The 25,332-nt window shown below is 37.1% G+C and overlaps 1 protein-coding gene across 9 annotated transcripts in view; it reads left to right on the top strand.

The window, feature by feature from the left end:
* Positions 1 to 25,332, top strand: part of MYBPC1 (myosin binding protein C1) — an 87,666-nt gene that overhangs the window by 41,506 nt on the left and 20,828 nt on the right. For 6 of the 9 annotated variants that reach the window (XM_060656617.3, XM_060656621.3, XM_060656624.3 and 3 more), the window contains 14 exons: positions 523 to 689; positions 2,941 to 3,073; positions 4,890 to 5,014; positions 5,946 to 6,051; positions 7,219 to 7,385; positions 8,826 to 8,988; positions 10,652 to 10,758; positions 11,070 to 11,203; positions 17,457 to 17,616; positions 18,670 to 18,774; positions 19,523 to 19,711; positions 20,581 to 20,715; positions 23,909 to 23,962; positions 24,943 to 25,110. In XM_060656617.3, coding sequence (XP_060512600.2) covers positions 523 to 689; positions 2,941 to 3,073; positions 4,890 to 5,014; positions 5,946 to 6,051; positions 7,219 to 7,385; positions 8,826 to 8,988; positions 10,652 to 10,758; positions 11,070 to 11,203; positions 17,457 to 17,616; positions 18,670 to 18,774; positions 19,523 to 19,711; positions 20,581 to 20,715; positions 23,909 to 23,962; positions 24,943 to 25,110 — 1,913 coding nt within the window. The remainder of the gene's footprint in view (positions 1 to 522; positions 690 to 2,940; positions 3,074 to 4,889; positions 5,015 to 5,945; positions 6,052 to 7,218; positions 7,386 to 8,825; positions 8,989 to 10,651; positions 10,759 to 11,069; positions 11,204 to 17,456; positions 17,617 to 18,669; positions 18,775 to 19,522; positions 19,712 to 20,580; positions 20,716 to 23,908; positions 23,963 to 24,942; positions 25,111 to 25,332) is intronic. The other 3 variants (XM_060656623.3, XM_060656628.3, XM_078449551.2) reach the window with 1 other exon arrangement.

Raw genomic sequence — 25,332 nt, forward strand, 5'->3', positions numbered from 1 at the left:
ATATGGTAGGAAAATGCAATTTGCAAAATCCTAAGATTTGAAATACTTATTTGTATGTACTGTCTTCATATATAAGCTAGAATGTATACAATGAAGGTAGAAAGAGATCATTTTTCTTTTATAGACCAATATTTAAATCTTCTCATTCTTAGTCCACTTTTCCGAATTATTTCAGTTGCCTATAGCCTAGATGTCAACTGATCTTAAGTTCCTCAAAATCTCACCTTCTCTTTAAACTTTCAAGTTGAAAATAAGTAAAAACATCTTCAGAACACTTCCTGATACCTTTCTCTCTCCCTAATATTGTATTGTTAACTAGGAAAGCGAGAGCGTCAATATAAGCTCACACACCTGATCTTTAACTATATGGAAGTTTCCTTGAGACCGCGGCCTTTAAGTACTCAGCCTTTAAAAAGGGGGACTTTTAACACTGAACCGACAAATCGGTACTATACTCCAGCCTTTCTTGTGCTTCGGGGCCGGTGGACGGCTACTAAATTAGGCAATGTTCTCCCCGGTTAGGGAGGTGAAGCCTCAGGAGGAAGAACCCGAGGTAGACGTGTGGGAGCTGCTGAAGAATGCGAACCCCAACGAGTATGAGAAGATCGCCTTCCAGTACGGCATCACCGACCTGCGCGGCATGCTCAGGCGGCTCAAGCGCATGCGCAGAGTGGAGAAGAAGAGCGCAGGTGAGCTCTCCTGGGGGAGGTGGCAGCGGGGCCAGCCTCCAAAGCGGACCAAACAAATGACGGCGAACCCCTTGCAGGGATGCTTCCTGTCTCTCCCTGGGTTTGAGGCGGGGATGGATGGGGCGGAATTTGCAGGGGTTACACTTCTTACCTTTGGCTTTGGGCGGAGGAGTTCACTGCTCTGCACATCAGTAGCTATGAGGATAGCAGGTAGCTAGTGAACACTTAAGGTAACGGAGATTGACTTTACAAGTACCTCATACAGTGTGTAACAGAACAATAAATATCTTCACTCTCACTGGGAATTTCTCAGTGGCCCTTTCTCCAGACTCCATATCTCCCTCACTCTGAAATTCTTGATTCTTACTTACAGTAGATTCGATGTCTCTTTGTTTTGCCATCATATTCTTCCACCCATTAAATGGGGACTGGGAAATTCACTTCTCACACCCAGTGCGGTTGTAAAACAGCTATGCTGCTCCCTTGAGATCTGAAGTGAATGGATTTTGTTGTGGTTTTAAATATCTCTTAAAAAAAATACTTTGAGATGTTGAAATTTAAAATTTACAGAAAGAAAAACAAGAGCGACACATTTTAAACTGATCATAAGCTCTTCAAAGTTTCCTTATTTGGTCATGGTCAGTTATCCGTTTTGTGACACATCAAGGTAACATATCAATCCTATTATTGTTTACTGTTTGTTAATGTCCAAATCGAATTTATTTATTTATTTATTTATTTATTTATTTATTTATTTATTTATGTAGGCACCCAACCTGGATGTCCAAGCAGAATTTAAAGTCTCTTACCATTTCTTTTAAAAAATCTGCCCTTTATTTCTAAACCTCCCTGTAAACTGGGTGAGAAATGGACCCAGAGAAATATAGAAGTGTTTTGTTTTTTGCTTTGTTTACATAAGTCAGCCATTCTCACTATTTCAAAACTTCAAAACCTTCAGAAGTTTAATTCTTGAGAGGTATCTGAGATGATATAGTCATCACAAACATGTTAAATGCCAAAGTATAGAGCCAGCTGATATCTCTTTTCCCCCACACTGGCCTAATTGTTGCCATTAGCTCTGAATTGATGTCATGAGGTATATGATAAATAACTTTTTTAAAGCTAGTATTTATTATATCATGTTAAAATATGAGGAAGTGAGTTTAAGCAATACTATGGCAAAGTCTCAATGATGGAAATAGAAGCAGAAAAATTCCATGAGGCATTCCACAGGTGTACATATTTTCCAAACTGTCTAAATAAGTATTATCTTTAAAATCAGGGAAAAACTATTAAATTTATTTTTTTAAATTTTTTAATGTTTATTTATTTTTGAGAGACAGAGAGAGAGCACAAGCAGGGGAGGGGCAGAGAGAGGGAGACACAGAATCCAAAGCAGGCTCCAGGCTCCGAGCTGTCAGCACAGAGCCAGACACAGGACTCGAACTCAGAAACTGTGAGATCATGACCTGAGTGAAGTCGGGCGCTTAACTGACTGAGCCACCTAGACGCCCCAAAAACTATTAAATTTAAAAAGAAGTTAATTTCTGCTTAGGACCTTTCAAAGATAACCTTTTTTTAAAACTACTATCTTCTATGTTATTTAAAATGTTTTGAAGTCCTGAGTTCTTAACCATATATGTATGAAGTATTTAATATGTGTCACTATTTGGACAAGTTTCCACAGTACAAAACTTTGATAAGTCTTCTATTTGAATTAGTCAAAGGCATTCAATTTCATCTTATGAGTCATTGAATTTATCTCATAAACTCTGTGTTAAAAAACTGTGACATACAAGAAGTACAGAGATAATGCCAATAATCCTGATAGGAATCATGCTAGAATAGGCATATTCTTCGAGTTCACTTTCATCTGGATCCTTTATAATTTCCTGAAGTCATTTTTTTTGATATTAAATTTATTGGCCAATTGGTTTCCATACAACAGCCAGGGCTCATCCCAACAGGTGCCCTCCTCAATACCAGGACGGTCATTTTTAAAGGCTCTTCAATACTCTTATGTTTCTTTCAAAAACATGTAGGTTCTCTTCAAATTGCTAAGCCATATTATGATATATAAATCAACACAGAATTCTAAAATATAGAGGATAATTTGGAAGGTTCCTAATTTATTTCTACTTTGAGTCTCCATTTTTCATTTAGTTTTAGGTTCTTATACATACATCGACTATTTAAATTCACAGCATATGTATGCACATATTGACATAGTTTTGCTTTTTCTCTCTACCAGCTTTTGCAAAAATTCTTGACCCTGCATATCAGGTTGATAAAGGAGGCAGAGTAAGGTTTGTTGTGGAACTGGCAGACCCAAAGTTGGAGGTGAAATGGTATAAAAATGGTCAAGAGATTCGACCCAGTACAAAGTAAGTGGGCTTTGCAAATAATCAGTGATAGCTACATAAATCAAACAGTAGTTTGACTTAATTTTCTATGAATAAAAACACGCTTTTGTTATACCTTTTTAATGCAAAATCACATGAAGGGGGAGTAAAAACTTTTCATGTGTTTTGGAGCCATTAAGATTACAGTGCTATCTAAATAAAACTTTGTTTTATGTTTTAATTCTATACAAACTATTTTGAGTTATTTCAGTTCCAGTTTTGTGTCAATATAGGTTATATGTGATTATTTCAGAGCACTGTCAGAACTTCTCCCAATTTTTAAAATAAAATTTTGAAAATTTTGAAATATATATTTGACATACCAGCTGGGAATCACACCTTATAATTAGAGAACTTTTGTTTTTCCAAAAGAGCATCTAAAGCCTGTATTTTATTTCTTGGCCCTCTCTCAAATGAAGGAAACAGACTAATCCCTGATGTCTGATGGTATTGCTAGTCTATTATGAAACTACTTTACACAGATCCTTCTCAGCCTGAGAGATTTTCAACTCCAATATATTTTTTTAAGTTAACAGGAGCCACACGCACATTTATAAAAAGACTTTAATCCTGAAAATCTGTCACTTCTGGAGTGCAATTAGGTGGTTTCCAATTTCTTAATGTGGTCATGCCTACAGAGTGACTTTGTGATAATAATGTTTGTGTCTGATAAAAATCTCTTGAAAGCGGCTTGAATTTACCAAAAACATAATTTTAATCAGTTATTTTTATCTATAAGATGTTGTGTAATGCTTTATTCTTGAAGTCTTCAATTAGAAGATTTTCCAAATAAAAACTTTTTCTTTAGTTTGTTATAATGCCCTAATATACTCATCCATAATCCAGATCATAGACAATTAAATTTTGTGATATTCCTGGCTTTTAGTTTTTTGTCTCCAAATGCTCAAGTTCTTTTTTAGTAGATTGTTACTGTGATATGATAATACTAGTTCTTAAGCTCATTTAAAAGAACATCACGTTCTAAAAAATTACTGCCTGTAACAGTGATTAAGTTCACATTATTGCTTAAATTGTATAATCACTTATTCACCTAACAAAATCTATTGTGTCACTGCACTAAGCCATGAATGGAATCAAGGAATCAATGAGTAAGATTGAGTCCCTGTCCACCTGTAAACTAGATGAATCGGCAGGGGTGGGGGTGGTGCCTGAGTGGCTCAGTGGGTTAAACATCCGACTTTTGATCTCCGCTCAAGTCATGATCTTGCAGCAGTTCATGGGATCAAGCCCTGCCTCAGGGTCTACACCGACAGTGTGGAGCCTGCTTAGGATTCTCTCCCTATCTCTCTGTCCCTCCCCTGATCTCTCTGTCCCTCCACCATGTTCTCTCTCTCTCTCTCTCCCCCCCCCCCCACATTCTCTCCCTCAAAAATAAAGAAATAAACTTTAAAAAAATAAACTAGATGAATTGGTCATTTAAAAAAATTTACAGAGTTCAAAATCTCTCTGACAACCTTAGCCAATCCTATTTTCCAACAATGGGTTAAAAAAATTAAAAAGCAAATATGTGAGTACTAATTTATATATGAAATAAAACTTCTATAAAAATACAGATGTTAAATATTATGTGTAAATATGAATATGTATTACAGTGTGCATTATGAAGCTAACAACAGTTTTCACATTTTCTGTTAACTATGTAAGATATGCTACATAAATGGCAGATCATAATTATATCCTTGACTTTCAAACATTGCTGAATTACAAGCCAAATTTGCTGGTAATAAAAAAATAAAATCAAGTTCACAGACTGTTATCTCCCTCCCATTTCAAACAGATACATCTTTGAACATAAAGGATGTGAAAGAATCATGTTTATCAATAACTGTGCACTAACGGATGATTCAGAGTATTATGTGACAGCTGGTGATGAGAAATGTTCCACCGAGCTGTTTGTGCGAGGTAAAGTGCAATCTCTTACTGTAGTCTTCAACAACCTTTGGCACTCCTTCTCCCAAGCGTAGTTATCAAAATGAGTGTGACAGGTAAGCTCTTGAGCTCTAGGGCACAGGTAACAGCACGCCTAGAAATGGGTTTGCTTGGGGACAGTCTGGCTCTGCATGGAAGCTCCTCTACACTGGCCGTTATTACGTATCCTAATTAATCTTTAAGTTTGTTGAAGACTAGAAAAGCTGAGGGGTGGGTGGCGGGAGAAGACTGGTGAGTCTAAAAGACTGGTGAGTCTAAATACCTCATGTTTTTGACTCAAGCAAACAGTATAATTATTCTAGTTATAGCTTCTGAAACCCAACAAACTTTACTGAATAATCCTCATTTCACACATTCAGCTGATTGCAAATACACTTCTCTCAAAATCGGTTTTATTAGTGAAAGGGAATCAATGGTTGACACCGAGGGTGCTGAAGACCATCTTTTACTAAAACATTGTGAAAGGAGCTGGAGGGTGTAGATGAAGCCCTCTGAATACAGAGAGCTCTGCAATCAGAGCTCCAACCAGAACCAAAGAATCATACTGTCAGATTCTCCATCACAAATGTCTACCACGTGGTTTCTTATTTGCCAAAGGAAGGATATTTGATACATGTTTTGTCTGCTCTCCAGAACAGTAATTGATTTGATTTGAAGAGTCTGAGAAAATTGGGAAAACTTACCCAGGGCTGCTAACTATTTATTTTGACAACAAAGATATAAAACAAAACAAAACAAAACAAAAAACCACCTGCCAACTATCTACCACCATCTAACCATAACCCTATGGTAGATGATACTTTCTTACTGTTGGTCTTTTATCTGTGAACAAATCTGTGGTCATGAGAAGATTTCAAGCATTTAATGATTCTGATTCTCCTTTTTTTTTTTTTTTTTTAAACAGAGCCTCCAATTATGGTAACCAAACAGCTGGAAGATATAAATGCTTACTGCGGGGAAAGAGTGGAATTAGAATGTGAGGTGTCGGAAGATGATGCTAATGTGAAATGGTAAGTAACTTTCCTGAGGTCTGTCCATTTTTAATAGATTTTTAAAAATATGCTTTTATAGATTGGAGAACAGGAAATGGCTTTTACACATATGAAAAAAATCACAACCTCATTTGTGTTAGTAGAAATGGTAACTAAAACTACAAAGATGCTGGGAGTTTTTTCACCTATGAAACTAGAAAATGATCCAGAAAATTAGACTGGTAAATGTAGGGAAGTAGGCACTTAGTAAGAAATGGATAGCTCATGGTTGTCCAGATCTGTTTGACTCCAAATCCCATGGATGCTCCTAAGTTCCAAAAGTTGCTTACTCTCACCATGCCACACTGGCAACTTACATGGAAAAATATTATATATTTTCCCTAGTTACCTTATTTTTATAGTACCTCAGAAAAATGTTTTAGGCTAAGAATCACCAATTATTTTAAAAAATAAAAGCATTTTTTTGTCCAGTTAAAGAGTGTTTTCTCAAGTTCTATGTGAGTAACATCAAAATTGAAACTAAGAGATTCATAATAAAATTAAATGCTTTGTTGAAAAGTATAGTAAATTACACAGCATGAATCTGTGGTAATTGGTACAGAGTAGATTGTTCATTCTAATCTAGAATCATAGCTATCTTTAAAACATGTTAAGTGAGGGGCGCCTGGATGGCCTAGCCAGTTAACCATCCAACTTTGGCTCAGGTCATGATCTCATGGTTGGTCCTGTCTCAGGCTCTGTGCTAACATCTCAGAGCCTGGAGCCTGCTGCAGATCCTATGTCTCCCTCTCTCTGCCTCTCTGCCTCTCTGCCTCTCTGTCTGTCTCTCTCTCTGTCTCTCTCTCTCTCTGAAAAATAAACATTAAAAAAATTTAAAACATATTAAGTGATGCAATTCTTATTAGTGAGTGGAAGAGGTAATATTCTCTCGTAGCATATTCAACTGATCTTGAATGAGAAGAAAGAGCTTATGTTCTTTTAATGTAATTTTTTAGACAATCCTTGTTACATTATTAATCCATTTGATGTAGTGATCGTACATTCTTTAATTCAACAAATAGTTCTTAGATACCAGGATATAGCAAAAACAAAAACAAAAACAAAAACAAAAACAAAACCAAGACCAATAAGGTCCATTTCCTGAAGGGTCTTTTATAAAACTTTTTATAATCTATTTAAACTCAGGTTTAAGAATGGTGAGGAGATTATTCCTGGTCCAAAATCAAGATATCGAATTAAAGTTGAGGGCAAAAAACATATTTTGATCATAGAGGGAGCAACGAAGGCTGACAGTGCAGAATATTCTGTAATGACAACGGGAGGACAATCATCTGCTAAACTTAGTGTTGACTGTAAGTAAGATCTCCTTGGGTGTCTTCCAAGTTGCATATCTACTGGTGTTGCATTTGTTAATTCAATTTTAGGAACATTTCTATCTATTTTATTTCTACTGGTGGCAATTATAAATATGTAAAATTGGATTCATTCTGAGTGTCTATGTCATATCAGTCAGGGTCTCTGAAAAAGAAATCGACTACTCAGTTTAATAGTAAAACACAGGATTGGGAAGGAAGTATAAAAATCACCTGCCACAGAAATGGTCCAAATGGTTAAGAAGCACTGTAATCCCAAGACCACATAAGTAGATGATAAATACTTAGATACAATATAAAATCCTGAAAATGTTTGTGCAACCCATGAGTGAATTTGCTATCAATTCATTAAATAAACATTCAACATTCTGCAATTACATTTGGAGTGAGAAGGAAGTTACTCAAACCAAGGGGGATCAAATGAGAACATTGTAAGAACCCATTTGCTACTAAGATCCAGAAGCATGAGAGAATTTATGTACTTCCCCAAATACCTCCAAATAGTAGTCACTCCTCAATGGCAGAGTCTGTCTCTTCCAGCTGGCCATGAAAATTAAGATAGCAAATCTCACAGGAAGTTTGGTAGTAACACATGCAGAGCAGAAATCCTGCTTCCTTACTTCTTTCTTAGTCCAATTATGATTCATAGGATCACTGAATTATTCAGAAGTTATCTCAGTTACACTCACTCCTTATGTATCGCGGAGTTGTGGTCATTTTCCTTTAATACGAAAACAGTTTTTTCAGCCATGGACAGATATTTGTATCCATTTAAAGCAATTACAGTCAGTTCTGCTATAATACAACATATGCATTTCTAAAATCAATATGCTACACAAAGTTATGCAATAAAACCACAAAACTAATGGGCAAGATGAAGTTATGGGCATGACACTCAAAAGTTTTGTCAGCCACACATTAAAACAAAACAATAAGAACCTAATAAAAAACAGTATCACAGTTTTACACAGGCCAAATGGTTAATAAATATGGCACTTTATGTTAAATGAGACCTAAAATTTCCTTGTGGAAGCAGTGTGGGGAGTGTTGTGGTTACTGAGATACTGTGACATGGTGAGAAGAGGTTATTTGAAATTGGATGGACACTGGTAATCTCAGATGTGCATGAGTATGGTTTGTATTGCATGGGTGAATTCAAGCAGCTGGTAGATGTTTGACGTTTGTGTGTGCACACGCGTGTGTGCATTTTGTACAGTTCTACCTGGCTCAGTTCACCTGGGTGCCATTTCCTCTTTTTCATGAATGAAATCATGCATAATCAAACACAAAATTTGTGTTATGTTCTGGTTGTCCCCCAATATATCAATTGCACTGGAACAAATTCTCATTTTCAAAACAAGATACCATCTTGGCCTGTCTGGAGTTTGGGTTTGGCACTTATAAGTATTGTTTCTGTAGTGAAACCTCTGAAGATTTTGACACCTCTGACTGATCAAACTGTAAACCTTGGAAAAGAAATCTGCTTGAAGTGTGAAATCTCTGAAAACATATCAGGAAAATGGACTAAAAATGGCCTACCTGTTCAAGAAAGTGACCGTCTGAAGGTCATTCACAAAGGAAGGTAAGCAAGTTAGGCGATCTGTAACTTGTCTCAATATGCACTCTTCCTCTACTTCCTAAATTACATATTTGGTGAGGAAGTTTGGAGAGTAGTCATAAAGAGAGGATCTTCTTCTGGTTCTTGGCTTCCAAATAGCAAGAATGTCTGACTTCTCTGTTCTATATCATGTCCTACCAGTGATCCTTTATCTGCACCTCATGGTATGGTACTTTGTCTATTCAAAAGCCATCAACTTGGGAATGCAAGCTGGTGCAGCCACTCTGGAAAACAGTGTGGAGGTTCCTCAAAAAACTAAAAATAGAACTACCCTATGACCCAGCAATTGCACTACTAGGTATTTATCCAAAGGATACAGGTATGCTGTTTCAAATGGGCACATGCACCCTAATGTTTATAGCAGCACTATCAACAATAGCCAAAATATGGAAAGAACCCAAATGTCCATCGATGGATGAATGAATAAAGAAGATGTGGTATATATATATACAGTGGAGAATTACTTGTCAATCAAAAAGAATGAAATCTTGCCATTTGCAACTACATGGATGGAACTGGAGAATATTATGCTAAGTAAAATTAGAGAAAGACAAATATCATGACTTCACTCATATGAGGACTTTAAGAGACAAAACATATGAACATAAGGGAAGGGAAACAAAAATAATATAAAAACAGGGAGGGGGACAAGACATAAGAGACTCATAAATATGGAGAACAAACAGGGGGTCACTGGAGGGGGTGTGGGAGGGGGGATGGGCTAAATGGGTAAGGGGCATTAAGGAATTTACTCCTGAAATCATTGTTGCACTATATGCTAACTAATTTGGACGTAAATTTTAAAAAATTAAAGAAAGAAAGAAAGAACAATGACAAACGAATGAACAACAAAAAAAAAGGGCAAAAGAAAAACAAGCCATCAACTGATCCTTTCCATATAAACAGAAGGTTAAAGGAATGATACTGAATCCTATGGATTCAATCAAATGGATTAACTGTCCCTAACCGATAAGTGCCACATGACCTTCCCACAATTTTGGGGGCAGACATAATATCCTAGAATCTAGCAAAGATCTAAGGCAAGAGTTCTTAAACTTGGATCTAGGGATCCTGGTTGTGAATCTGGTTAAGATCATGAATGTACTCCAGGGAGGTCCCACAAATCCTCTGAAGTTGTAAGCCAAGTCTGTGTGTACAAAAATACATACTCTTCTCCAGAGAAAGGATCAATGGTATCCATCAGATATTTGCTGATCCCCAAAAAGTTAAGAACTACTGCTTTTAGATTTGGCATATAATGCCAAAATCAAGAATGTTCTTGGTAATTTTTTAAATCTTAAATTATGGCACTAGTGAGATGTTGTATTTTAGCCTTTTTTTAAAGCTATGTGATGAAAAAGGAATATTAGACTCTTGTGTGCATAATAATCAGGCTGTATTTGTACAAATAATTTCATATACTCAAAAATGAATATTTGATGAAGATCCATAAATAGGATAATTAAGCCTTCGCATTTATATTCTCTCTCTCTGTTTCTTGGTCTTTCTCTCCAGCCTGGAGATAGGCTTATCTCTTAATCAGATAAAGTCCAGGTGTCTCTTCAGTTGGGCCATATACAATCTAAATCTTTGCAAATTCTTAGAAATGTTTTTCTAATTTCCTTAGAATCCACAAGTTAGTGATAGCCAATGCTCTTACTGAGGATGAAGGTGATTATGTATTTGCACCAGATGCCTACTCTGTTACTTTGCCTGCCAAAGTTCATGTTGTCGGTGAGTAGATAAATCATTGCAGAGTTGTGTTCTTGTTTTTTTGATTTTGCTTACCATGGAAATATAACACATTCAAAACTGTGATATACATGAATTGGTGTAAGTCACTAAGCATAATAGTTGATTCTTAAGAAGTCTTACAATGGAGTAGCTTTGCAAGGTGCCAGGCACCAACTACTTTGATTCCTCTTATATTCTTTTTGGCCAGATAAAATGTTGGTTCTATCAATATTTACCACTAGCAAAGTACTGGCCCAGATATTCACATGGAAATGATTGTCTTATAACAAAGGCCATATTTAATATTCTAGATCCTCCTAAGATCATCCTGGATGGTCTTGATGCTGACAATACAGTGACAGTAATAGCAGGAAGCAAGCTTCGTCTTGAAATTCCTGTCACCGGAGAACCACCTCCCAAAGCCCTTTGGAGCCGAGCAGATAAGGTTTGTTTTAAGTACACACACACACACACACACACACACACACACACACACCCAACCACACCTCCTGCCTTCCAATAGTCAAATGAAAGAAGAAAGCAAATAAATGTACAAGGGTACAGTATAGATGTAATTCCTTGGATTAAGAAAGATCACTGGTTTGGGGCACCTGGGTAACTCAGTCAGTTGAGCATCCGACTTCAGGTCAGGTCATGAACTCACTGATCGTGAGTTAGAGCCCTGTGTCGGGCTCTGTGCTGACAGTTCAGAGCTCTCTCTCATAGCTCTGACAGCTGTGACAGCTCTCTCTGACAGCTCTCTCTCTCTCAAAATATAAATAAATATTTATTAAATAAATTATTATTAAATAAATATTTATTAAAATCTCTCAAAAATAAATAAGGATTGAAAATTTTTAAAAAAAGAAAAATCACTGGTTTTCAGGCAAATATAATCATCATTCATCTACTTTTCATATTTCTGATTACCTACTATGTGACCAGGCATGTTTTCATGTGCTGTAAAGATCCCATTTTTCATTCTAATAGGTGTGAGGGAATGAAGTGGAAGAGAAAAAGATAATGAATTAGTAAATAAACAATTGAACAAAATCACTGTGGATAGTAATAAGTGCTATGAAGATTTTTTTAAAACAGTGTAATATGATTAGCAAGTGATTGCAAGGTAAATGACAATAGTTTCTATGAATGACAAAGAAACCATTATACAAAGATCAAAGGAAAAAGATTTCCAGGTAAAGTCAATGCAAGGGCAAAGGACAAGAAGAGAGGAAAAAAATGAGCTTGATGTGTTGAAGGAACAGAAGAAAAGCCAGTGTGACTGGGTCAGAGTGAATAAGGAGGAAAATAATAAATAAGGTTGGGTGGTAGACTAGTACTAGCTCAAGTGTCATTCTGTGGCTCCTAAAATAAAATGTGTTATGGGCAGTAAAACTATTCCGTATGATATTATAATTATGGACATATGTCATTATAGACTTGGCAAAACTCACAGATGTACAACATAAGAGTGAACCCTAATGTAAACTATAGACTTTGAATGATAATGATGTGTCAGTGTAGGCTCATTGATTATAAGAAATATACTGCTCTGATGTGGGATGTCAGTTGTGGAGGAGGTTGGTTAGTGTGGGGGAGGGGTTATATGAAAACTCTCTGTACTTTCCACAATTTTGCAGTGAGTCTAAATCTGACCCCAAAAATAATTTATTAATTAAAAAAAAAAGAGTTGAAGAGTGTTTTTTCCTTTTCTGTTTTCTGTAGGAAAAAACAAAAGAGCATCATTAAGCTTTGGAACAACTTGAAACAGTGAAATATATATGTAATTAAAGTCCCCAAAGAGAAGGACAGAAGAATATGTAAAGAAATTAGAGCTAAAATTTTCCAAATTTGATAAAAACTAAAATTGCAGATATAAGAAGCTCAATAAAATGTAAGCACAAAGAGCATTAATAAAACCACACCAACTTGATAATAAATTATATTAAATAAATAAATAACAAAAATAAAAAATATAAAGAAAAAAAGAAAAAACCACACCAAGACCCATTAAAATCAAATTGATCAAACCCTATGATTAACAAAAAAAAAATGTTTTTAAGTAGACAGGGAAAAAAGTCACATTAAATATACAGAAATAAAGAAAAGAGTGACAGCAGATCTCTCTGGAAGCAAGGCAAGTGAGAGGACAGTGAGGCAACATCTTTAAAGAAAACACTGTCAACCTAGAATACTATGAATTCTAAAAAATTCTATAAATTCTAAAAAAAATATATCAACCTAGAATTCTATACTGAGTAAAAATTTCAGAAACAAAGGCAAAATAAAATTATTTTCAGATATATAAAAGCTGAAAGAAATAATCACTGGCAGACCTGCACCACAAGAAATGCTAAAAGAAGTCCTTAAGTCATAAGGAAAATAATGTCAGGTTGAATCATTTTCACAAAGGAACAAAGAGCATCAGAAATGATAACCGTGTGGATAAACATAAGAGTTTTTTTGTATTATTTCAATCTCTTTAAAAGATAATTGACTGTTTAAACAAAAATAATAATAATATACTGTTGTTTGTACTGTAAGTAAAATTTATGACAATAAAAACATAAGGTCAAGAAAAAAAAAAGAATGGAAAGTAAGAATTAGGAGGGTGAAAAGGGAGGTATTGTTGTAATATCGCATGAAAGTAGACTGTGAAAAGTTAAAGATGTATACCATAAACCCTAAAGGAACCACTAAAATAATGAACAAAAAGTTATAGCTAATAAGCCAACAAAGGATATAATATGAAATCACAAAAAATATTTAATTAATCTAAAAGAAGGCGGAAAAAGAGGCACAAAGAACAGGGCAAGTAGAAAACAAATAGCAAGATAATAGAATTGCAATAGAAAAATTGCAATAGAAAAACAGATAAATTAGAGATTTCAATACTCTTCTCTTAGTAGTTGCTAAAACAAGAAGACAGACCATCAGTAAGGATATTTAAGATGTGAACAATACTGGCAACCATCTTGATCTAATTGACATTTACAGAATACTCCAATGACACATACAGAATGGGCATTATTTTATAGTTTTTTTTAACGCTTTTATTTATTTTTGAGACAGAGAGAGAGCATGAGCAGGGGAGGGGCAGAGGGAGAGGGAGACACAGAATCTAAAGCAGGCAGCACAGAGCCCGATGCGGGGCTTGAACTCACAGACTATGAGATCATGACCTGAGCTGAAGCCGGACGCTTGACCGACTCAGCCACCCAGGCGCCCCCAGAATGGGCATTATTTTAAAATTGCATATGGAGGAGCGACTGTATGGTTCAGTTGGTCAAGCGTCCGACTTCACCTCAGGTCATGATCTCAAAGTTTGTGAGTTCACGGGGCTTTGTGCTGACAGCTCAGAGTCTGGAGCCTGCTTCTGATTCTGTGTCTCCCTCTCACTCTCCCCCTCCCCAGCTTGTTCCCTCTCCCTCCCTCTCTGTCTCTCTCAAAATAGTAAACATTAAAAAAAAATTGAGTATGGAAAATGTCCAAGATAGACCATAAGTAAGTCTCAACAAATGTAAAAGGATTAAAGGAATACTACTAACAGTAAAGAGGAATGAATTACTGATGTATGCAACAACTTGGATGAATAATTATGCTGAATGAAAGAAGCTCAACAACAACAACAACAATTATTTTTAAAAACTGCTAATACCAAATACAAGGATATGGAACAATCAGACTTTCATACATCACTGGTAGGAATGCAAAATGGTCCACCCACTTTGGAAAGCAGTTTGGTAGTTTTTTTTTTATAAAGTTAAACATGCACTTTACCATACAATCCTATAGTGAAACTCCTAGCTATCTACCCTAGAGAAATGAAGACATATGTCCACACAAAAACTTGTACATAAATGTTTATAACAGCTTTATTTATAATTGTCAAAACTTGGAAACAACCCAAAAGTCCAATTGTACAAACATACAATTTGTACATGCATAACCCAAATGCACATGGAATATACAATAGAATACTACTCAGCAGTAAAACAGAAGGTGCTAGTAATACATGTAGCAACATGGTTGAATCTAAACAGCATCATGCTGAGTGAAAGAAGACCGATCCAAAAGGCTACATACTGTTTGAGTCTGTTATATGAACATTCTGGAAAAAGGAAAACTAGAGAGATAAATAACAGATTGGTGGTTGCCAGGGACCAGAGTGTAGGGGTGAATGAGTTGACAGTGAAGGAACATGGGGACACTGTTGGGGATCATGGAAATGGTATGTATCTTGATTGTGGTGGTGGTAGTTACACAATCACACAAATTTGTCAGAATTCATAGAACTCTATGTATAAAAAGTGTGAATTTTACTCTATGTAAATTATATAGCACAACAGACAAGCAAACAAAATATAGAAAACTAAAGAAGATAATGCAACACCACCCTAAGTATTTTCTTTTCACATTAAAAATAAAGCAGAAAATCTTTTACAATCTTAAGATTTGAATTTGGCTAATAAGACAACTCATCTTTGACAAAGCAGGAAAGAACATCCAATGGAAAAAAGACAGTATCTTTAACAAATGGTGCTGGGAGAACTGGACAGCAACATGCAGAAGGTTGAAACTAGACCACTTTCTCACACCATTCACAAAAATAAACTCAAAATGGATAAGGGACCTGAATGTGAGACCGGAAACCATCAAAACCTTAGAGGAGAAAGCAGGAAAAGACCTCTCTGACCTCAGCCGTAGCAATCTCTTACTCGACACATCCCCAAAGGCAAGGGAATTAAAAGCAAAAATGAATTACTGGGACCTTATGAAGATAAAAAGCTTCTGCACAGCAAAGGAAACAACCAACAAAACTAAAAGGCAACCAACGGAATGGGAAAAGATATTTGCAAATGACACATCAGACAAAGGGCTAGTATCCAAAATCTATAAAGAGCTCACCAAACTCCACACCCGAAAAACAAATAACCCAGTGAAGAAATGGGCAGAAAACATGAATAGACACTTTTCTAAAGAAGACATCCGGATGGCCAACAGGCACATGAAAAGATGCTCAACGTCGCTCCTTATCAGGGAAATACAAATCAAAACCACACTCAGATATCACCTCACGCCAGTCAGAGTAGCCAAAATGAACAAATCAGGAGACTATAGATGCTGGAGAGGATGTGGAGAAACGGGAACCCTCTTGCACTGTTGGTGGGAATGCAAATTGGTGCAGCCGCTCTGGAAAGCAGTGTGGAGGTTCCTCAGAAAATTAAAAATAGACCTACCCTATGACCCAGCAATAGCACTGCTAGGAATTTATCCAAGGGATACAGGAGTACTGATGCATAGGGGCACTTGTACCCCAATGTTTATAGCAGCCCTCTCAACAATAGCCAAATTATGGAAAGAGCCTAAATGTCCATCAACTGATGAATGGATAAAGAAATTGTGGTTTATATACACAATGGAATACTACGTGGCAATGAGAAAAAATGAAATATGGCCTTTTGTAGCAACATGGATGGAACTGGAGAGTGTGATGCTAAGTGAAATAAGCCATACAGAGAAAGACAGATACCATATGGTTTCACTCTTATGTGGATCCTGAGAAACTTAACAGAAACCCATGGGGGAGGGGAAGGAAAAAAAAAAAAAAGAGGTTAGAGTGGGAGAGAGCCAAAGCATAAGAGACTGTTAAAAAACTGAGAACAAACTGAGGGTTGATGGGGGGTGGGAGGGAGGGGAGGGTGGGTGATGGGTATTGAGGAGGGCACCTTTTGGGATGAGCACTGGGTGTTGTATGGAAACCAATTTGACAATAAATTTCATATATAAAAAAAATGAATTTGGCTAATATGAGAAAATTTTGTTCTATTATAAAACAGAAGAATTATGAAAACTATCTCAGGTATTCTTATTGCTCTCACAATCTTATGTTATTGAAGACTTATGAGTCCTAATCCAGACACAAAAAAGTAAAGAGTTAATTTAATAGTTATTAGAAAATTACCCAGTTTCTAAATTACCTTGACCTTCTCTGTTTTTTCTCTTTGTATGCTGGCTATTCATTGTCATATAGGAAATATGACCTAGGAATCAGAAAAATGGAATGCTCCTTCAAATTTCTGGTTTAAGAAAGAAAGAAGGAAAGAAGTGAGGTAGAAGAAAAGGAGAAAAAGGAGGAAGAGGAGGAGAAAGAGAAAATAAAGAAAGAAAATATAATGGAAGGCCCAACCTCACTCTGTCTTTACTTTGGGAATTAGATATTCATTCATTCATTCTGTCCTATTGGAAGGGAAAAATCAATACTCAATAACTTGTAAGGAAAACTGGCATTCTGGTCTTCTTCAACCCTCTTCAGTATTTCTAAATTTTCAAGACACATAAATAAGCAAGTCATGATTAGTTCTTAAATATTTAATTTCATGTACAAAGAGACTCCTCTACTAAAATAACACTTCTGCACTCCTATTTTTAGTCCTCCAGCTTTCTCTTTGGTGGGTTCGTGCTTAGTGGGCTTTGGAGACAAATCCCAGTTCTTCTCATTGTTAGCCATGTGGCCCTGAGCCACAGCTTTCTCCTGTAATATGGGATGTTAACACCTTTATCTTTAGGGTTGGTGGAGGATTACATTAAGAACATGTATTTTAGGCCTTAGCACCACATCCAGCTTAAGTTCTAAGGTACTTTGGAATAGTCCTTGTCATATAGGTCATGCCGTATTTTGTTTCTCTCCTCCTTAGGCTATTATGGAGGGCAGTGGCCGGATAAGAGCAGAATCTTACCCTGACAGCAGCACTCTGGTTATTGACGTCGCTGAAAGAGATGACTCTGGTGTTTACCACATAAATCTGAAAAATGAAGCTGGGGAAGCACATGCAAGCATCAAGATTAAAGTTGTGGGTAAGTCCTCTGGTTCAACAAACTTCTAGAATCAAGTTTACATGTCCATATCCAGAGTAGACTTTGCCAGCTCTTGGTTCTCTCAACTCTTCTGGGTAGTCAACAAATGAAACACAGATAGCTATGTTTTATAAATCACCATTGTTCTTTTTCTACCTTTCCCATTCCTTTTCTTTCCTGTCCTTCCCTTCTCTTCTCTTCTCTTCGTGTCTTCTTTTTTCTTGCCCAGAGGTCCAATTGCAGGAATGTGTAACTAAAGTTAACTGTTTGGGGTTGCTGGTCATTAGCTCTCCACAGTTGTATTCCTTTCAGTTTCCTTTAAAGTCACTGAAACAATCACTAAACAATTTCCAACATCACAATCATTGTAGAAGTGTAAGATTTGCCTTAGTCCTTAGATGACAACTTAGGTGTATTTTTCCTAAGCTTGAAACCAAGTGAAATGAGTCCAGCAGATTATTGGTGGTCCAAGCTCTCATGATCTCTTCATCTCACTTTATTTCTCCCTTAAGAATCATATTTCAAATGGACCAGAAACTAAGGTCACTTTATCAGACACTGAATTATGTTAATAAGATATGGTAACTTGCCATTTTTGACTTGGATTTTTACCAGTCAACATCTTGATTCTTCCAACTGATTTACAGTTCACTTTGTAGTTCAAAACAAAACACAACACGAAATCACATCTGATATTATGCAATAATTTCTTGTTTACCGTTTTCAAGGTAAAGGACAAGTATCTTGAGTTCCATATGGGGCTTGCTCTCTAATGTTGTGACACTGGTTTAAAGGACTTGAATACATATTATATTTATCTTTATTGGGCTCACCTTCCCTTATCCCATATGGAGCATGACTTTTTGCCCAAATTAGTTACTACATGCATTTCAATAAACATGGAAAAGCATTCAGAAAAAACACTGCTTCTATGATTATTACCAAAAACTGATTTTCCAATTAACATTTTTCTTGTGCTCTCACTTACTCTATTTTACTTTTTCTATCCTATTCTATTCTATTCTATTCTATTCCATTTTTTGTTTGCTACAGACATCCCTGATCCTCCAGTGGCACCAAATGTGACAGATGTGGGAGATGATTGGTGCATCATGAACTGGGAGCCTCCTGTCTATGATGGAGGGTCCCCAATCTTAGGTAACTGCATGTCGGTCAATCTGTGAAACCACCATTGAAGTTGAAGTCCTCTTTATGCTTATTAGTATAGAGCATATTTTAAAATATTGCATGTAGAAGAAAACCTATTCTACTATGACTTTAAATATCCATTCAAATTGAAGTATATTTTGGGATTCTTTATAAGTACTTGAGATTGAAATAACTCTGATGAATATCATCTGACTGTTCCCTTTTTTGTTTGACATCTACATTTAATATCTAGTTTTGCAACATCTATAGGTTTAACTTTAAGTTGTTCTAATCAGTAAATATCTAGCTCCATAGAATTATGTCTATGAAAAAAAAATTTTAGAGATAAATATTTAAAAGAATTTGCTTCCCTGTGGAACAAGAATTTTTTCTATTTGAAACTCACAAAAGTGAGTTTTCCCTCTTCTAACCTACATTGTTTGGACTCCTAGCCAAATCTATTACTCAACTGTAACAATGGTATTTCTATAGTCTATATAGCTGTGATTTATTTTTCTCTCTTATCTTCCTGTGCAATTTTAATTTTTTTCTAGTCCTATTACTTTTATCTATATCCTATGATGTTAATGTTTGTATTCCCTATAATTTCTCTCAAACAACTGGTGAAATAAGGTGGCTTAAAAATATATGCATACCTGACTATTTTACTTAGAGATTTTATGAATTCTAATATCTGACAAAGTTTAATTTTGGAAGCCATGGAAAAACCTTAGTTTCCATTTCGTGTCACCTACAGGATACTTTATTGAGAGGAAAAAGAAACAAAGCTCCAGATGGATGAGGCTAAATTTTGATCTCTGCAAAGAAACAACTTTTGAGCCCAAGAAGATGATTGAAGGTGTAGCTTATGAGGTCCGCATCTTTGCAGTCAATGCCGTTGGTATCTCCAAGCCCAGTATGCCCTCCAAGCCTTTTGTTCCTTTGGGTAAGTCAGGAGATGTGTCTCTGTCATGGAAATCATTGCCCTGACTTCTTCCCTCCAACTTCTAACAAGGCTTCTTAGAGTCGTGCGTGAGCAGGAGGTTGGAGGTGGTTAGGGGCACCTAAGAAATTGAAAAACAACTTTGGTAGAACTGAATGTCTTCATAGTGTAGACCCTGGAATTTATTACCAGAATTCCGGTGAAAGCTGTATGTGGATCTGGTTGCTGCTTCCCACTGAAAACACAAAGCTGAGCCATTGACACATGACCACTCCCCATTTGTCCTTCTGAAGGTATAACTCAGGACCTATGTGTAAACACTATAACTAAACAGAGACCACTTCTACAAAGCACTCTTGAAAACTAGTCTCTTTGCTTTACCATCACACCTTAAATGCTATCTAATGAACTAACAAAGTCAGTTCAGTAAAGGCAAAGAAATAGAAGATAAGATGTTTTCCTCTTTTATGGTAGTGAAGTACTACTTTTTTTCAATAGAAAGAAGATTCAGTACAGGATTTATACTTTAAAATTAGAGGGTTATGGGAAATTTTCTCTGGATCATTAGATCTCAAACTCTGACTTTTTTCAACTTCCTTGGGCCTCCCAGCCTCTCATGCCAACCTCCCAAACTGGAGGGAAAGTGTGGCAGTGTTTCTGAAATTGTCCACGCCTAGCAGATCTTTACCTTCCACGCAGCATATCCTCAAGGAGTCTTCACTGATTTTATTAAGACATAGGCCTCTCTGTATATTTTTATTTATATCCTAGTTAATTTTTATCACAGCTTGTGCTGTAACACCATAGTTAATCATTTCTTCTGTTTCTTTCTTTTCTTTTCTTTCTTTCTTTTTTGTTTTTTATCTTTGAAGCTGTAACCAGCCCTCCTACACTTCTGGCCGTTGACTCCGTAACTGACACCACTGTCACAATGAAGTGGAGGCCCCCGGACCAGATTGGTGCAGCAGGTTTAGATGGCTATGTGCTAGAGTATTGCTTTGAAGGAAGTAAGTACAACTCGTAGTTAAAATGAATACCATCATCAATAGGTGAGATACTCCCCCCTTTCTTTTGTTATCATTCTGGGGAACTCTTCTCCTTCCTACCAAAAATGACAACAAGCAAAAGTCTTCCTTCTAAGATGGATAAAAAATTTGCCCTTTTTTGGTACTTGATGCTAACAAATGGAGATCTCAAAAATATACTAGATAGGCGGCCAGATTAGACACCACGATAAGTCTAAGACATAGAAAGAAGGGATTCTGACAAAACTTCAGGGATTTCCACTTCTTGAATTGGTGGAGTTAAATTGCACCAAGAAAAATAAAAGTCTAGTTAGGATGAAGCAAGTTGGACATTCTAAACCCTATACAGAGTAGAGGTCTGCTATCAAAAAAGCTGCCTACTTCTGGGTAATAAAGGGAGACTATATATTTGGCTAGCTGCTGATCATGCCTTCAAGAAGAAGAAGAAAAGAAGAGAAGAGAAGGAGGAGGAGGAGGAGGAAAGAAGAAGAAGAGGAGGAGGAGGAGGAGGAGGAGGAGGAGGAGGAGGAGGAGGAAGAGAATTAAGAACAACTTTCAGTGGCAGCATTAAATCTCAGAGGGTGTAAGCAATAGGTTTGACATGTGACAGGAATTTGTCTCAGTATATAAAAATGTAATCACTGAAATTTAGAAGGAGAAGAGAAACAGTTAAAAAAAAACTTGTTGATAGAAATAATAGACAAAGAGAAAATGACACAAGAAAATATGGGCCAGAGTGTACCTAAAACCAAAAATGATGTGAAATTCACTGAAAGCCTGTTGTGTTTTTGGTATCCTGCTTGTCATGATTTGAAAATGGATGACTAAAACTGTCCCAGTTTGAACTCAGGCTCCACTCTAGATGAGGTAGGTAAACAACCCACTGGGGAAGCTTGTACATATCACCACAAATGATAGGCCAAGATTTAGCTTCTGAGAAAGCTCTTTGGACTCCAAACTTTAATGTGGATCTTATCTGAAGGAAAGGGAGACTACAGAGCACATTTGGGAAATCAGGAATGTGACTACAAAGGCACCCTCCCAGGAGGAAAACCTCTGGAGAAGAAACTTCCTATGAGAGAAAACTGCGGCAAAGGAAATCCCAGGCCCCTGGACTGGGGCACCCCTGGAAACCACCGTTGGTGCTGGTTGGGAGGGAACAAGAGACGGGGGGACAAGGCATCCTGGTAACAGTTCCATTGACATGTGCTCTGCTCACAGAGCACGCTGCTTCATTTCTCCAGGGCTTAGAAAGCCACTAACTAAAACTAGTAGGGGCATTATGAGAAAGTTCCCAGGCATCCCAGCATAGGAGGGGGGTAGTGTCACTAATGCAAAAAGGTAAATTCTTGAGCACTTCAGAATATGGTTTATTCCCATTCTATTCCTCTCCCATTTCAACAACTCATGAGTACTCCACTCTGTTATTTATATCACCCCACCAGCAAAATCTCCCCATCTGACATGTGATGTGGCTGCTGAGCACGAACATTTGTGTTTGTATGAAACAGAGCAAATTCTTTACTCTTTTCTTTCTGATAGGTTTAAAAAGTAAGAAGATACAGCAAAATGATAGATGCCTGTCATTTTGATGTTACCCACCTTAGATAAAATACAACGAAGTGTATTTTACATAATTTTGTGTGTGATCTGTGTAGATACATATGTATACGGGTATATACATATGTATATGTACACAGTCATTATTATGTATATATTTTGCCACATAACGTTTTGGAATTAGCTTTCTATGGAAGTTCTTTCATAACGTGTATATCTTTCTTCTCGCAGTCTTTTCTTTCTTTATGTGGCTGCCCTATTCTTCATTCTTTTTAATGGCTGTTGTCCTCCAGACTAATTTTCTGTAGTGTTTAATGCTTTTAGATATGTCAGGTTTTATTCTGTAAGAGAATTCTTTCTTTTATAAGATCGTGTGTTGGTTTTGACTCTGCCTTTCTCTTGTTTTTGTTTTTTTTAATGCCTGCAGCACATTACTCTTCTTTGTTTTCTTCCTTCACTCTAGCTCTTTCTTTTCGTTCTTAAAAATTCTCCTCATGTATCAAATAACTTTCATATTCCTTCCCCATCCCCTGGACACCGTTTTCTTTCTCTGTTTTCCTCAATTAAAGTGGTTCAAACGTGAAGGGATGGGCTATTTTTGTTCCCCTCTGATCTTGTTTCGTCCTGTCTTCTCTTGAAATTTCTCCTTTACTAGTTCTTCACTATTTCAAGCACGTTTTCTGTCTCCTATTTTCACTTTCTCATCAACTGTCTCTTCACTATGAAAATATCAGCACAGTGACTCCCAACCTGACCATTGGCTTAAAGAGGTATTTCTTTTTCAGTGTCCTTAAGTAATTTTTATCATCCACATGCCCTTGCAGCCACCAGGATATTTTGGCTCCCTGCTCCTTTTCCCAGGTACTCCTAGAAGGGATGGGATAAGAGAGAGGAGAAGGTTCCAAGGGGTTCCACTCCCCTGCTCCTCTCCTGATAACAGGTGAAAAGGCATCATCCCAAACCAGTGGGGGTATGCCCACAACCCATGAGCCAGCAACATTCCCTCCAGTCATGTGGAACGCAGGGACCCAGGCATGCTCAATTTGTTTTCTTGACTGCAGAACTTGTTGTTATGGCAACCAGAGGCTGCCTCCTGAGCTGCTGGGAAGACAGGGCTGGCTTTATCCTGAGTGCCTTCACTCCCAGACTGTGATGATTGAACCCCATAGCAGGAGTTCTTTGTTACCTGGGTGCCTGGGAGGACCCTCCCTGGCTGGGGTCGCAGGGACAGGTGAAAAGATAGACTGTTCCACTGTGTGCTGCTCCCCTATGGAGTCTGGGACCCACTCCTCCTTTCTCTTCAGGGTCTTGCTTTGTTCCTCTCTACCTCTTGTTCCCACAGCTGGAGGTGCCCAGCCTCTTGTCTCCTCTTCTTCTCTGTGGCAGATGCCTCAGGACAAAAACCACAGTCTGAACAGAGTAGGCTGTGGTTCTCCTGAGGAACTACCCACCCCCCCCACCCCAATGTGTTTGGTCTCTTCCGTCACTGCTCTGAAGACAAATATCTTTGCATACTTTGCATACTTTACTAACAGAGAATGCTGACTACTGATACGATATTCTTCTGGTGTGAAAGTGGGTGTCTTTAATTAATTTTAATGACGGATTCTCAAAGGTACATCAGCAAAACAGTCTGATGAAAATGGGGAGGCTGCATATGACCTACCAGGTAAAGTATTCTATGAAAGCTTTCAAACTTTCTTACTATATGATACAGTTTCTGGGAATGTTCCATGACCAAGCATGAAGTACACCTACCACCCACACATGAAAAAGTCCTTAGAGATCAAGGGGGTGGGCAGGCATTGAGCTAATAATGTGGGATCCAAGCCTCCCCCAACCAACCCTGTGGGCATAATGCATACAAACTTTCAGAAGTTGAAATATTTGCAACCCTTGAATGCTGGGTTCAAATTCTCTTGATGTTATAGATAAAGCTACCAAAACCTTTTAAAAAAATATCATCATTTTTGATTGAAGTGAAAGAATTATGCCAATACCTTATAAGCCTTGTCTCCAGGGCTGTGTTTCCTGTCTGCCATGGATATTAGCTTCTTGTATTCATAAATGGAAGCATTATCAGACTCCCTATGCATATATGAGTGCCTCATAATAAAAAAACAACCAAGATAAAACAGGGAGATTATATAACTATAAAGGTTTGTGTCTCTCATTCATAAGAATAGTATTTTCTTGTTCTTCTGAACTTTAACATATGTAGATGGCTAAATGTCATGAGTATGTCAATCCTTATGAAACTGAATTGGAGTAAAACTGCTACAAAATTCTTGGGGACAGTTACTGTGATTCAGGATACTCTAGTATCATGTCAGTATCCTGAATCATAGTGACTGTCCCCAAGAATTCAGGATACTCTAGTATCATAGTATCCTGAATAAGAGGTTTTTCAGAAATAGCAGAATCTGATTATCCTTCTTCCTGTTACTTACATTAGCCATTCTAGGCCATTTTCATTTAAATATGAAAAATGCCTACCCATGTAATGTGAGTCCATACCAAAATCATATTTCCTCCAACTGATTTAATTATAAGTAAAATACTAGTTTGGAGTCGACCGTACCAGTTAGGATGATTTTTTTTCACTAAACACCATTTCTCCTTCTTGTCCTTTTCTTTTATGAATTTTAGCCGAGGATTGGATAGTTGCAAACACAGATCTCATCGATAAGACCAAGTTCACCATCACAGGTCTGCCTACAGATGCAAAGATCTTTGTTCGCGTGAAGGCTGTGAACGCTGCGGGCGCCAGCGAGCCCAAATACTACTCCCAGCCCATCCTGGTGAAGGAAATCATAGGTAAGTGGCAAGGCTTTCAAAACTTTGTCTCCATTTCATGTTATTTGATTTTGCTTTTTAACACCTTTCTTTCTCAAAACCTCCTATTTTGCTGTCTCTCCTTTGATGTATTGTAAATGCCTCCTGGGAGTTAGAAATGAACAAAACAGCTCTTATTTACCAGTGTGGAGGTCAGCTCAGAGTCTGTAACTTGGAATGAGGACCAGCTAGCTAACCTCCCCA

The sequence above is a fragment of the Panthera onca genome, chromosome B4 (genome assembly GCF_046562875.1).
Source record: "Panthera onca isolate mPanOnc1 chromosome B4, mPanOnc1 haplotype 2, whole genome shotgun sequence".
Taxonomy (NCBI): domain Eukaryota; kingdom Metazoa; phylum Chordata; class Mammalia; order Carnivora; family Felidae; genus Panthera; species Panthera onca.